Here is a 15,901-nt window from a genome sequence, read left to right on the forward strand (position 1 = left end):
GCATCCTCGCCAGCATCTGTCATTTCCTGACTTGTTGATTTTAGCCATTCTGACTGGTGTGAGGTGATATCTCATTGTGGTTTTGATTTGTATTTCCCTGATGCCGAGTGATATGCAGCACTTTTTCATGTGTCTGTTGGCCATCTGGATGTCTTCTTGGCAGAAATGTCTGTTCATGTCCTCTGCCCATTTCTTGATTGGATTATTTGTTCTTTGGGTGTTGAGTTTGCTAAGTTCTTTATAGATTCTGGACACAAGTCCTTTATCTGATATGTCGTTTGCAAATATCTTCTCCCATTCCCTCAGTTGTCTTTTGATTTTGTTAACTGTTTCCTTTGCTGTGCAAAAGCTTTTGATCTTGATGAAATCCCAATAGTTCATTTTTGCCCTTGTTTCCCTTGCCTTTGGCGTTGTTCCTAGGAAGATGTTGTTACGGCTGAGGTCGAAGAGGTTGCTGCCTGTGTTGTCCTCAAGGATTTTGATGGATTCCTTTCGCACATTGAGGTCCTTCATCCATTTTGAGTCTATTTTTGTGTGTGGTGTAAGGAAATGGTCCAATTTCATTTTTCTGCATGTGGCTGTCCAATTTTCCCAACACCATTTATTGAAGAGGCTGTCTTTTTTCCATTGGACATTCTTTCCTGCTTTGTCGAAGATTAGTTGACCATAGAGTTGAGGGTCTATTTCTGGGCTCTCTATTCTGTTCCATTGATCTATGTGTCTGTTTTTGTGCCAGTACCATGCTGTCTTGATGATGACAGCTTTGTAGTAGAGCTTGAAGTCTGGAATTGTGATGCCACCAACGTTGGCTTTCTTTTTCAATATCCCTTTGGCTATTCGAGGTCTTTTCTGGTTCCATATAAATTTTAGCATTATTTGTTCCATTTCTTTGAAAAAGATGGATGGTACTTTGATAGGAATTGCATTAAATGTGTAGATTGCTTTAGGTAGCATAGACATTTTCACAATATTTATTCTTCCAATCCAGGAGCATGGAACATTTTTCCATTTCTTTGTGTCTTCCTCAATTTCTTTCATGAGTACTTTATAGTTTTCTGAGTATAGATTCTGTGTCTCTTTGGTTAGGTTTATTCCTAGGTATCTTATGGTTTTGGGTGCAATTGTAAATGGGATTGACTCCTTAATTTCTCTTTCTTCTGTCTTGGTGTTGGTGTAGAGAAATGCAACTGATTTCTGTGCATTGATTTTATATCCTGACACTTTACTGAATTCCTGTATAAGTTCTAGCAGTTTTGGAGTGGAGTCTTTTGGGTTTTCCACATATAGTATCATATCATCTGCGAAGAGTGATAATTTGACTTCTTCTTTGCCGATTTGGATGCCTTTAATTTCCTTTTGTTGTCTGATTGCTGAGGCTAGGACCTCTAGTACTATGTTGAATAGCAGTGGTGATAATGGACATCCCTGCCGTGTTCCTGACCTTAGCGGAAAAGCTTTCAGTTTTTCTCCATTGAGAATGATATTTGCGGTGGGTTTTTCATAGATGGCTTTGATGATATTGTGGTATGTGCCCTCTATCCCTACACTTTGAAGAGTTTTGATCAGGAAGGGATGCTGTACTTTGTCAAATGCTTTTTCAGCATCTATTGAGAATATCATATGGTTCTTGTTCTTTCTTTTATTGATGTGTTGTATCACATTGACTGATTTGTGGATGTTGAACCAACCTTGCAGCCCTGTGAAGAAGACTCTAATATTAATGGTAAGTTTTTCTCTTTATGGTCTTCCCCTATGGTGCTACCTCTTTTCTACTTCTTTCATCTTCCTTCTCTTCCTTCCCTATTTCATTTCCCCCTCTCTGAATGCTTATTCACTTTATTTTGCATTTTATTGTGTTATTCTCTTCCTGTTTTGAGAACTATAACCAGAAGAAACACTGAATTTGTTTAATTCTTTTCAAGTTAGTTTTACTGTGCAATCAGAAAAATTTAAAATTGGCATAGGAGATGATAAAAAGTGACGAAATGAAGAGATGGAATGGAGACAAAACCCACTACACTGATTTATAGGAATAAAAAATCAGATAGGACCAAGAAAGTGTGTTCATTAGCTGAGTGGATGTGGCACAGGCTAAACCTGGGAAGAGCTACAGTTGTTATACTGAATTGCTTCCAGGATGATCTTATACCCAAAGCTGGATTTCTATTTCAACCACTGCCGCTTCCAGTCGGTGACGAGAGAAGAATTAGGCACAAACAAGTCAGCTGCAAGACTGGAAGCAGGAGACAACAGTTGAAAAGGACTGCTGCCATGAGCAACTCTACAGTCTCACTTTTATTGGATAGAAAACAATAGCCAACAGAAGGATTGTTGAAGGTCAAATGTTAATCCCGTTTTGCAGACAAGCAAGAAGGAGGATAAAGTTTATAGTTAACCAAGCATATTCAAAGGACTCATCTAACTAACAAGGAGCACTTCTGGGAAGAGAAAAGAGCTATAACTAAAAAGGGAAGCAGGCGGTTTTTGTTCCACCCTGAGCTGAACAGGCGTTCCCGGGTGCTTGGCTTCCCTAAAGCAGGCAACGTTCCGCCCTGGGCATGCCGGGTGTTCCTGGCTGCCCGGCTTCTGTGAAGGGGCGGCATTCCGCCTTGAGCAAACCAGGCATCCCCAGCTGCCCAGCTTTTGTGTAGGGGCAGCATTCAGCCCTGAGCGAGCCGGGCATCCCCAGCTGCCCAACTTCACAGTCATACATCGTCCTTCTCCCCAAAGACCTGTTGTCAGTATCAGTATTTTTTAAGGCCATGTCTAAATGTGCTTGGCAACTAGTAAAATCCTCCAGGGGTTACAGTTTAAGTAACAAATTGTTCCGAGGGGCAGCAGCAAACCATCTTAAACATTCATACATCATTTTGTTTCTCGGTTGCACACATGGTCAGTTCTTTGAGGCAATGATACTTACATAGTCATCAGGCTGAGTACAAGTACGATGACATTTTTGTCCTTACATACTGAGCAAAGACGAAATAATTTTTTTCACATGCCTGTTCATTTCTTTACCTCATTACCATAAATGTAAGCCATGCTATAAAGATTATTTATAAGATGGATTTTTATTTCATCAGATTTGTAGAAAATATTTGTCTTTCTTCAGAAGCAATGTAACAGCTTTTGTTAGAGTTTATCTTACATTACCAATAGCAATTACTAATATTTTGACAATGTTATCTTCATATTTTATCTTTGGTACCTGTACATATTTTTTTCTCAATAATTTTACCAGAGCAAAAGTATATCAGAAGGTCAAGATGGAAAACTGTACAACTGTGACAGTATTTATTTCTTCAGGATTGACACAGAACTCCAAACTGAAGAATGTGTATTTATCTTCCTGCTCCTCATCTACTTGTTAAGCATCTCAGGAAACTTAGTTATCATTACTCTCACTTTGCTGGATTCTCGTCTCAAGACCACTATGTATTTCTTTCTTTGAAGTTTTTCTTTCTTAGAAATTTTTTATACTACAGTCTGCATCCCCAAATTGCTTGTGAGCATGGCAACCGGTGACAAAACGATTTCCTATAACTGTTGCGCAACTCAGTTATTTTTTGCCTTCCTTCTTGGTGCATCTGAATTTTATCTCCTGGCTGTCATGTCCTATGATCGTTATGTTGCTATCTGTAAGCCTTTGCATTATACAATCATTATGAACAGCAAAATCTGTATCCAATTAGTCCTTAGCTCTTGGATCACTGGTTTCCTCATCATCTTTCCAGGACTCATTTTAGGCTTAAGCCTGGACTTCTGTGACTCCAATATCATTGATCATTTCTACTCTGACACTGCTCCCCTCTTGCAAATCCCTGCACTGATACGCATGTGTTGGAAATGATGAGATCCGTCTTAACTTTGGTGACTCTGCTGGTCACTTTGGCATTAGTGATTCTATCATACACATGCATTGCCTTGACAATTTTAAAAATTCCTTCTGCCAACCAGAGAAAAAAGGCTTTCTCCACATGTTCTTCTCACATGATTGTCATCTCCCTCTCATATGGCAGCTGCATCTTCATGTACATTAAACCCTCAGTCAAACAGAGGATATCCTTAATGAAGGGAGTGGCAATTCTCAATACTTCTATTGCTCCGCTTTTAAACCCCTTCATTTATACTCTAAGGAACCAGCAGGTAAAGCAAGCATTTAAGAACTTGCTACAAAGATTTCTATTTGTATTCAAATACAATCATAATGAGATCTATATAAGGAAAGTTAATGAGGAAAATTGCAAAAGAAGTGCTTAGACTGGGTCCCAATTTTACCATTGCACCATTCAATATATAGTCATATCTGTCCTTTCACTTCTTTCTGAAATGTCATGATGTTTATATTAGCTCTTGTTTCTCAATAACACCTTGCCCTTCACAATACTAAAACTATTTTTCTGTTCCATTGTAAGAGTTCTCAAATTTGACCCCTTTATCTTCTTCCATTTAAATGTAGCAAGTATTTGAATGATTATTTTAATCAACTTTATGTATTAGTTCATGGAGACTTAATTATTTCCATATCTGTGTAGTATATTTTGATTTTATATTTGATTTTTTTAAAAAATCTTGATAAGTTCAAAACAATCTTATGATGTCTTCTTTGGGGTTTTACCTTGGCTTGTCTTTTTATGTCCTGATACACATTCTCTATTGTTTTAAAATAAAGGTATTTAAAAGTGGAAAGTTGCAATTAAAATATCACTGTCATTCTTTGTCTTGATATTTAAAAAAACCACTATGCTAGTATAATAAAAAATTATATAGTGTTATTATTTTGTACTTTATGCTGTAAAAGTAAATAAGTAAATGTTGACTCATGTGTGTCCCAAATCACATAACTTTTTAAAAAAGATTTATTTATTTATTTGAGAAAGAGAGAGGGAGAGAGCATGAGTAGGGGTAGAGGCTGAGAGAGAGAAACAGACTCCACACTGAGAACAGAGCCTGATGCAGGGTTGATCTCACAACCCTAAGATCATGACCTGAGCCAAAATCAAGAGTCAGAGACTTAACAGACTGAGCCACCCAGGTGCCCCATCACATAACATTGATTAAGAATAAAATGCAGCAAAGTTTAGGGAAGATGGTGGGAGAGTAGGGGACCTTGTTTCTTCTGGTCTCTTGAATTTAGCATGATATCTATCAAGTGATTCTGAACACACATGCATTTAACCTGAGATGTAAGAAGATTTATCTGGATCTCTACAAGCAGAAAAATGACTACTTTTTGAAAAGTAAGAGGTGTAGAACTTTGAATCTTTGAGGGAAATATCAGAAGATAAACGGAGTAGGGAGGGAGCCTCCATAAGCCAGCCACTGGAAAGTGATCTAAGACTAGAGCACAAAACCAGGACCCTTACAAATCTGCTGCAGTGACAGATATTCCTCTCTGAAAAAGGTACAGAAGATGAATAGGGTAGAACTCTAGGTGGATCATTGTGGTCTCAGGATTCTAGGAAACTCAGAAATTAGGTGGGGAGCCTGAACTGATAGATCACTCAAACAGTGGAGCAGGGGGACTAGTTATGGTCAGTGAGCCCAGAGGGGTTTAGTCATCCTAAAACTTAAGCCAGGTTAGTAGGGAGATGACTCTCTGCCTGAACACCACAAAAAGGTCTAGAAGGTGTGGGGTGTTTAACATCCCAGGGGAGATACAAAACAGCTTGCACCCATGACAGGGCAACAGCTCTCGGGGCACTGTGACCTCTGAAAGTACAATGGGGCTGCACCTAGCCTTGACCTGATTGCTGAGGAAGAGGGCGCACATGTGAGCCCATAGCTCCTAGTAATTACAAAGTCACAAAGTGCAGAGGTGCCACAGATCCCCCCAGGAGAGTTACAGCAGGCACGAATAGTGAGAGTCTGTGGAGTTTGGTACAGACAGAAGTGGAGATAGTTTAGCCTGGAGGATTTATTGAAGAAGGGGGACTATAAACTTGTGGCTCTGAGCCAGAGATTCCCACAAAACCATATTTGCTCTGACCCACTAAATACAAGTGGAAAAACACTAGGGAAAAAAGCCAAATAGATAACCAGCTCACATTAAGCCCACCCCCCTAACAAGGGGTGGGGCAACTACACCCAGGCAAAGATGCCTGAGAATCTGAGCTGCAGTTTCTCTCCCCAGAAGACAGATTGGAAGAACAAGTGAATCATAAGCTTATTTCCACAAGACTGTAAAACTTCAGGGCCAGGGGAAAATAATATAGAGAGCTCCAGGTACTCTCTCACAACTGGTTTATACTTCAGGCTAAAATTTTACATTTCTTTTTGTTTCTTTTCTTTTCTTTTCTTTTTTACTATGTTCCTGTATCAAGAATAGTCATTTCCTAATTTAAGTTTTTAAGTCATTTTTAACCTTAATTTTGGTCATGTGTACATTTTATAGATTTATGCCCCATACTAGCCCATTTTTCACTCTATTCAATTTTATCTTGAGATATATATAAATATATAGATATATAGATACTCTTCTTTTTAAGGATTTAGATTTTTAATTTTTTATTTTTTTTAATTACTTTTCAGTGTACTAGAATTCATTGTTTATGCACCACACCCAGTGCTCCATGCAATATGTGCCCTCCACAATACCCACCACCAGGCTGACCCATCTTCCCACCCCCCACCCCTTCAAAACCCTGAGATAGTTTTTCAGAGTCCATAGTCTCTCATGGTCCATTTCCCCCTCCAATTTCCTTCATCTCCCTTCTCCTCTCCATCTCCCCATGTCTTCTATGTTATTTGTTATGCTCCACAAATAAGTGAAACCATATGATAATTGACTCTCTCTGCTTGACTTATTTCACTTGGCATAATCTCTTCCAGTCCAATCCATGTTGATATAAAAATTGGGTATTCATCTTTTCTGATGGAAGCATAATACTCCATAGGGTTATGGACCACATCTTCCTTATCCATTCATCCATCGAAGGACATCTTGGTTATTTCCACAGTTTGGCAACCGTGGCCATTGCTGCTATGAACATTGGGGTACAGATGGCCCTTTTTTTCAATACATCTGTATCTTTGGGGTAAATACCCAGTAGTGCAATTGCAGGGTCATAGGGAATCTCTATTTTTAATTTCTTGAGGAATCTCCACACTGTTCTCCAAAGTGGCTGCACCAACTTGCATTCCCACCAACAGTGTAAGAGGGTTCCTCTTTCTCCACACCCTCACCAACACATGTTGTTTCCTCTCTTGTTAATTTTGGCCATTCTAACTGGTGTATAGGGCGTATCTCAATGTGGTTTTAATTTGAATCTCCCTGATGGCTAGTGATGATGAATATTGTTTCATGTGTTTGATAGCCATTTGTATGTCTTCATTGGAAAAGTGTCTGTTCATGTCTTCTGCCCATTTTTGGACATGATTATCTATTTTGTGTGGGTTGAGTTTGAGAAGTTCTTTACAGATGCTGGATATCAGCCTTTTGTCTGTACTGTCATTTGCAAATATCTCTCCCATTCCATGGGTTGCCTCTTTGTTTTGTTGACTGTTTCCTTTGCTGTGCAGAAGCTTTTGATTTTGATGAAGTCCCAAAAGTTCATTTTTGCTTTTGTTTCCTTTGCCTTTGGAGACATATCTTGAAAGAAGTTGCTATGGCTAATTTCGAAGAGGTTACTGCCTATGTTCTCCTCTAGGATTCTAATGGATTCCTGTCTCATGTTGAGGTCTTTTATTAATTTTGAGTTTATCTTTGTGTATGGTAGAAGAGAATGGTCACATTTCATACTTCTACATATAGCTATCCAATTGATATATAGGTATTCTTATTTCTTTGCAAATTTTAGATGTAGTGTCTTCTAACACACAGAACAAAAATCAAGCAGGAACAGGTAGATCACCCTTCTTTGTCCACCCTGAGAAATTATAATCTCTCCCCACCACACACACTTTTTTTTTTTTTTAATTTAGTTATCTGACAGAAATCACAAGTAGGCAGAGAGGCAGGCAGAGACAGAGAGGGGGGAAGCAGGCTTCTCACCGAGTAGAGAGCCTGATTTGGGGCTCGATCTCAGGACCCTGCATGACCTGCACCAAAGGCAGAGGCTTTAATCCCACTGAGCCACCCAGGTGTTCCCACACACACTTTTTAAATTTATTTGGATCATCTTGGCTTTGTTTGCATATCTGTGGTAGCTTATCATCACCTCAGATTTTTTCTAAGGTGCATTTTACTTGTGTCATGGTTGATATTTTGGATTCTGTTCATTTGCTCAACCACCCCTTGGCAGAATGACTAGGAGGAGGAACCCTCAACAAAGAAAAGAACCAGAGACATTGTCCTCTGCCATAGAACTAATAGATATGGATATAAGCAAGGTGTGAGATATAGAATTTAGGATAGCAATCATGAAGTCAATAGCTAGGCTTGAAAAAAGCATTAGTGACAATATAGAATCTCTATAGGCAGAAATGAGATTTAATCAGGCCAAACTTAAAAATGCCATGAATGGGATGCACTCTAAACTGGATACTCTAACAGGATAAATGAGGAAGAAGATCAAATCAATGATGTATAAGATAAGCTGATGGGGAAAAACTGAGCACTTTTCCCCTAAGGTCAGGAAGATGACAAGGATGCCCTCTCTCACCACCTTTCTTCAACATAGTACTGGAAGTCCTAGCCTCAGCAATTAAACAATGGAATGAAATAAAAGGCATTCAAATTAGCAAAGAAGAAGTGAAACTCTCTCTCTTCGCAGATGACATGACACTTTATGTGGAAAACCCAAAGGACTCCACCCCCAAATACTAGAACTCATACAGCAATTCAGCAACGTGGCAGGATACAAAACAATGCACAGATGTCAGTTGCTTTTCCATATACTAACAATGTAACTGTAGAAAGAGAAATTAGGGAATCAATTCCATCTATAATAGCAACAGAAACCATAAGATATCAAGGAATAAATCTAACCAAAGAGGTAAAGGATCTATATTCTAGAAACTACAAAACACTTATGAAAGAAACTGAGGATGACACAAAAGGGTGGATAACTATTCCATGCTCATGGATTGGAAGAATAAATATTGTTAAAAAGTCTCTACTGTCCAGAGCAATCTACATTTTCAGTGCAATCCCTGATATCAAAATACCATTGATGTTTTTAACAGAGCTGGAACAAATAATCCTAAAATTTGTATGGAACCAGAAAAGACCCTGAATTGACAGGGGAATGTTGAAAAAGAAAACCAAAGATGGGGGCATCACAATGCCTGACTTCAAACTATATTACAAAGCTGGGATCCTCGAGGCAGCATGATTGGCACAGTAACACACACATGGATCAATGGAACACAATAGAGAACCCAGACGTCAACCCTCAACTCTATGTTCAACTAATCTTCAACAAATCAGGAAAGAATATCCAATGGAAAGAAGACAGTCTCTTCAATAAATTGTGTTGGGAAAATAGGACAGCCACATTCAGAATAGTAAAATTGGACCATTCTCTTACACCATACTGAAGATAAACTCCAAAAGGATGAAATACCTCTATGTGAGACAACAATCCATCAATATCCTAGAGGAGAAGACTTTGACATTGGCCACCACAACTTCTTTAAAGACACATCTCTAAAGATAAGGGAAACAAAAGTAAAAATGGACTTTTGGGATTTCATCAAGATAAAAAGCTCTGCACAGCAAAGGAAACAGTCAACAAAACTAAGAGATAAGCCATGGAATGGGAGAAGGTATTTGCAAATGGCATTACAGATAAAGGGCTGGTATCCAAGATATATAAAGAACTTCTCAAACCCAACATCCAAAAAACAAATAATCCAATCAAGAAATGGGCAGAAGACATCAAGAGACACTTCTCCAAAGGAGACATACAAATGGCTAACAGACACATGAAAAAAGGTTCAACATCACCAGCCATCCAGGAGATACTAATCAAAATCACAAAAAGACACCACCTCACACCAGTTAGAATGGCAAAAATTAACAAGACAGGAAACAACAGTTATTGGCCAGGGTGTAGAGAAAGGGAAACCCTGTTACATTGCTGGTGGGAATGTAAGCTGGTACAGCTACTCTGGAAAACAGTATGGAGGTTCCTCAGAAATACAGCTACCCTTCGACCCAGCAATTACACTACAAGGTATTACTGAAGAAATACAGATATAGTGAAAAGAAGGGGTATATATACCCCAATGTTCATAGAAGAAATATACACAATAGTCAGATAGAAGATGTGGCCCATATATAAAATGGAATATTGCTCAACCATCAGAAAAGATGGACACCTACAATTTATACTGACATGGATGGAACTGGAGGGGATTATGCTAAGTGAAATAAGTCCAGCAGAGAAAGACAACTATATTGTTTCACTCATATGTGGAACATAGGATATAGCATGGAAGACATTAGGGGAAGGGAGGGAAACCTGAATGGAATGAAAGCAGTGAGAAAGACAAGCCATGAGAGACTCTGGACTCCAGGAAACAAAGTGAGGGTTACAAGGGAGACGGGTAGGAGGATGGGGTAACCAGGTGATGGGTATTTAGGAGGGCATGTGTTGTGATGAACACTGGGTGTTATATGCAACTAATGAATGGTTGAATACATCAAAAACTAATGATGTACGAAATGTTGGCTAACTGAACACAATACTAATAAAAAATAAAGATATTGCCAGAGATAAGCATGTACAAATAGAAAGAGAAATTTATTATTATTATTATGATCATTATTATTTACTCTTTAAAGAAATAATAGAAATACGGAAAAAAAAAGAATAAAATGCAACCTTGAGAGATCACATATGATGCTTTACAAGCTGCTGCTTATTCATCTTGGAGCTGTGTTCCTTAGATTTTACATCTATAATATGGTAATTACTATTTTTTAATTTTGAGATATTTTTAGGCAAATTTGAAAGTATAAAATAAGCATAAGTATATTCCAGATTTTAAAAAAACATGAAAACTTGTAAATTATTCTGATTTTATCTTGTAAAAAAAATACATTTCAAAGAGATATAGGAAGTTAGACCCATCACATGGCTAAGGTAGAATTCAAATTCACTTTTGCTTGATTCCAGAGGCTATGTGTATCCACTACCAACACTCTCCAATAAGTTGTTAATAAAGAGTGGTTTATGTGCATACTAAAATGGTAATGGCTTCAGTTTTGGGGTTGAGCATAGAGATTGAATAAATAAGATACTCTCAAGCTGATTCCATTAGCTGGTATTGTAGTTTATCACTGTGCCTTGTCATTTTATATATTTGACATGCCACTTAAAAATCTGGAAAGCTCCATACTTGAAAGATGCTTCTTATAGTTTTACCATATGGTCTAGTTTGGAATAAAATTGTCTTGAAATAGATAATTGATTTTATATGCACAAAATAATCTCCCTCTCTCTCTTGCTGTCTCTTCTGGCTTTCTCTCTCTCTCAATCTCTCTTTCTGTATCTCTCTCTCTCTTTCACACACACACATACACACATATCTTTCACTATATATTTCAATAATTTTCTATTCTTTTCCTTTTTTTTCCCCTTTGGTAAAATGATTTCCATAAATCATATGTGAGTCCATAAACCACAATTAGCCAATTACTCCATTCTCCAAATACCCCAAATAATCTCTCTAGTGACCCACTGTAACAGGAAACAAACTGGGAAGGGAAATCCTAGAAGAATAACTCAGCCTGGCCAAGTTGAAACATTAAAAGCCTCTAGAGATATATTGCCAGAATGCCTAAAAAAACTTTTGAAGTTCACTATTTTGATTTTTGTAATGGTTTCAGAGGTGTGTACATGTATCAAATCTCAAGTTGTAAACTTTATTGGATGCACTTTATTTTGCATAAATTAAGTTGCATAAAATTGTAAAAATAAATAAAGAAAAAAAGACAAAGAAAAACAAAGCAGCAAGAAAACCTGTAACCCAGCCTGAACTCAACTCAGATTCTAATTAATTTAAGAGACTCAATTATTAGTCCCTATTATTCCTTTGGATGTCATGATTCCTCTATCTGATTAACTTTATTTTCCTATCTTCTGCAGATTTTCATTTACTTCAGCATAATATTCCTAGATTTTTGGTTGGTTGGTGTGTTGATTTACGTTTGTATTTTAATTAAATCAAGGATTAATGGAACTTTATCTGTTTTGAAAATAATTACCTCTGGCAAATAATGTTTAGCTACATATTATTGTTTGATCTTCTTTTGAAATTGAACAACCACCATAATGTGACTTAATGTTTTGAGGTACTACTTATGATGTAGAAAACAAATAATCAAGGGAACTAATGAGTCAGTTACCCGTCAATCTAAAAAACTAAAAAAGTATCAAACTTACTCACTTGTTAACATCAGCTATGTGCCTGGCATTTAGATGTTTTTTCTGATGAAATTATGGCAAGGTATATATGACTTAACAAGTTCTACATTTTCAATCATCTTTCTCCTCCATGGTTTCCCAGGGTTCTCTTTTAGTATCTGCAACTTAGTAGATTTTGCATTACTAGATGGATGAGTAAAGACTTCAAGAGTACAAACTTAACTATATGGTTTAATGAAAGTTTGTTAATATCTCTAGGACTCAATTTTCTTCATCTGTAGATTGAAGAGATTAAAGTAGAAACATCTGTAGCTTCTTTATTTTTTTTGCCTTCTTTAAATTTTAAAATTACCCATACTATGAGTCTGACCCATACTTCCTGAAAAATTAATATAGACAGGAAATGTTCAGAAAATATCAGCTTGTGATGGATATTCTGCCTGAGGATATTAGATTATGAAAATTTAAAATTTAGTATGAAATTTAGATAGAATATGATTTAAGCTTGCAAAACTATTAACACCGTAGATACAATTAATATAGCTTTATTCCATATGCTTCTGAAAGAGAACCAGAACAATGACTAGGCACAACACTAAATTTGTATGAATTTGCTATAATGGTATAGTGCTAATTAACCTAAATTATAATCATTCCTTTACCTCTTGCTTAGATTCACTCGAGTTAAAGTGTGTATAAATCATTATTAATCATTTTCCTATCAGTTAAAAAGCAAACATATATTGATTTTCCCTTCTTCAGAATTTTCTTTATCTCAAACATTGAGTAGCCTAAGTTCTCAGTAACTGATTATTGTGGAAACACTAAATTTAAATCTGAATAATATAACTTGAAAATTAACTTTGTGTTAATTCACTAATATATTATTTAAACTGTTATTAGCAAACTAAAGTAGATTTCCCCTGAGTATTTATTTGATTAGTCAATTACCAAATACAGAGATTGAACACTGTATGGCAGTGGATAAGATAAGAAAAGCTCTGTTGTAAAAAACACACTATTAGAAGTCATATTCACAATTCTCCCAAATCTTTTCTTTAAAAGTAAGGTATGAATAAAGAAAAGTAGCACAAAAATGTTAGAGGACACACACACACATATATACATATTTAGAGGCCTGTCAAATTTTAAGAAATAAAGTGATGACACAACAGGTTTCATTAAATAAATAGTTTTACTGTTTTGGTGCTCAATGAACAGTACTGATAATCTATAACAACAAACTTTAATGTTATAATAATGTACATAGACAGTCTTTCAAACCTTTATTTATTATTTATTATTGTTATGAACCTCAGTTAGTTTCACCTTGAAAACACTGTTATCTTGCTGACCATATCTTTGAAGGCTATTTTCACTTGCTTGTTCCTCAGGGTATAGATAAAAGGGTTCAACAGAGGAGCAACAGAGGTATTTAAGACAGCCACTCCCTTATTAAAAGTTTCTGCATCCTCAACAGAAGGATTTATGTACATAAAGATACAACTTCCATAAGAAAGTGAGACCACAATCATATGAGAGAAACACGTAGAAAAAGCTTTTTTTCTTTGTTGAACAGAGGGCATTCTCAGAATTGTCCTGATTATGTACATGTAGGAAAGAATCACTAATACCAAGGTGAAGAGGAGGGTGATTCCACCAGAGATAAACTCTATCATTTCTATGAAATGGGTGTCTGAACAAGACAGATGCAACAGCACAGTATAGTCACAGCAATAATGATTGATGACGTTGGATGCACAGAAAGGCAGCTGGAGAGTCATTACATGTGGCACAATGACAACCAAGAAACCAGAGAACCAGGAACACAGGACAAGTTGAATGCAGAGTCTCCTGCTCATTATGGTTGTATAATGTAGGGGTTTACAAATGGCAACGTAGCGATCATAGGACATGGCAGCTAAAACATAAAATTCAGTTGCTCCCAGAAGAATGGCAAAAAAGTACTGAGTGAAACAACCAGCAAAGGAGATAGTCTTATCTCCAGTTCCAATATTGACTAGCATTTTGGGGACAAAGACAGAGGTAAAAGATATTTCCAAAACAGAAAAATTCCGGAGGAAGAAATACATAGGAGTCTGGAGTCGATAATCCAGCAGGGTCAGAATGATGATGGTCAAGTTTCCCATGATGCTTAAGACATAAGTTAGCAGCAGAAAAAGGAAAAGCACAGCTTGAAGTTCAGCATCATTTGTCAGTCCAAGGAGAATGAATTCTACCACTGATGTTTGGTTTCTCATCACTAACTTCAGACAAATTAAGACAGAAAATAATAATGACATGAAGTGATTAACACATTTCTTTATTTTACTTTATAATTAACAAAGGACTTGCTTCTTAGGAACATTTTCAGTTGCTCTCACCATTTTTTTCATTAATTTATCTTTTCCTTCCTAATCTTTCTATTTTGTTTTTCCTCTAAGTTATTATGAGTACGTGTGTATACTCTGTATATGTGTATATATATTATGTGTCATATGCATATAGACAAATCTAAAACAAATGTGGAAGGTAGATTTTATTTGATTAAATAGATTTCTTAAATCATTTTAACTCTCAATTTATTTATTTATTTTTTTAAATTTATTTGTTTTCAGAAAAACAGTATTCATTATTTTTTCATCACAGCCAGTGCTCCATGCAATCTGTGCCCTCTATAATATCCACCACCTGGTAACCCAACCTCTTACACCCCCGCCACTTCAAACCCCTCAGATTGTTTTTCAGAGTCCAAGTCCATAGTCTCTCATGATTCACCTCCCCTTCCAATTTACCCCAACTCCCTTCTCTCTAACACCCCTTGTCCTCCATGATATTTGTTATGCTCCACAAATAAGTGAAACCATATGATAATTGACTCTCTCTGCTTGACATATTTCACTCAGCATAATTTTTTCCAGTCCCGCCCATGTTGCTATAAAAGTTGGGTATTCATCCTTTCTGATGGAGGCATAATACTCCACAGTGTATATGGACCACATATTCCTTATCCATTCGTCCGTTGAAGGGCATCTTGGTTCTTTCCATATTAACTCTCAATTTATTAGCAAATAAAGTAAATATAAATTAAGGTATGAACTACAGAATTAAAATTGAAATTGGTTGTTTTCTTCTTTTTGTTGTTTTATTTTTTTTTCTTCTTTCAATTTTTTTATTTAGAATAAATATTCTGTGCACCTACAGAGGGTCTAAACTTAGAATGATTTCTCTCTTTTTTTATGATTCTAAAATCTATCTTAGCAATTTTGTGCGGTTGCTATCTTATTGCACTACAGTATATGTTATTTAAAAGGACACTGACAAGGGGCACCATCTGGTGTTAACTTTAACCGCAGCTTCCTTTTCCTCCCCACAAAGACCTTTGGCCAAGACTTCTCCATCATGAAGACTGAAAGGGTCCAGTGATACTCTGGCAGCAACGCAATTATTCCATGGAGGTAGCGGAAGGAGCTTAGGCTGCCTTCGATTCTCCCACACTATGCAAACTGCAAATGGTTCTGAAATTAGAACATGTACTGCTATACTAGAAAACTTAGGGACATGGAGAGTCAGCTAGAATAGAGGAA

General features: G+C 36.7%; 1 protein-coding gene and 1 pseudogene across 1 annotated transcript; one reads left to right on the forward strand and one right to left on the reverse strand.

The window, feature by feature from the left end:
* Window positions 1–3,266: 3,266 nt before the first annotated feature.
* On the forward strand, window positions 3,267–4,260 carry LOC131839739 (olfactory receptor 6C74-like; annotated as a pseudogene).
* A 9,379-nt stretch (window positions 4,261–13,639) lies between these two features.
* On the reverse strand, window positions 13,640–14,575 carry LOC131837861 (olfactory receptor 2AP1-like). Its single transcript, XM_059183525.1, has one exon. The coding sequence runs from the start codon at window positions 14,573–14,575 to the stop codon at window positions 13,640–13,642; it is 936 nt and encodes a 311-aa protein (XP_059039508.1).
* Window positions 14,576–15,901: the final 1,326 nt, after the last annotated feature.

The sequence above is a fragment of the Mustela lutreola genome, chromosome 8 (genome assembly GCF_030435805.1).
Source record: "Mustela lutreola isolate mMusLut2 chromosome 8, mMusLut2.pri, whole genome shotgun sequence".
Lineage (NCBI taxonomy): Eukaryota > Metazoa > Chordata > Mammalia > Carnivora > Mustelidae > Mustela > Mustela lutreola.

Excerpts from the sequence above, each read along its gene's own strand:
- LOC131837861 (XM_059183525.1), bottom strand. The coding sequence starts at position 14,575 with ATGAGAAACCAAACATCAGTGGTAGAATTCATTCTCCTTGGACTGACA.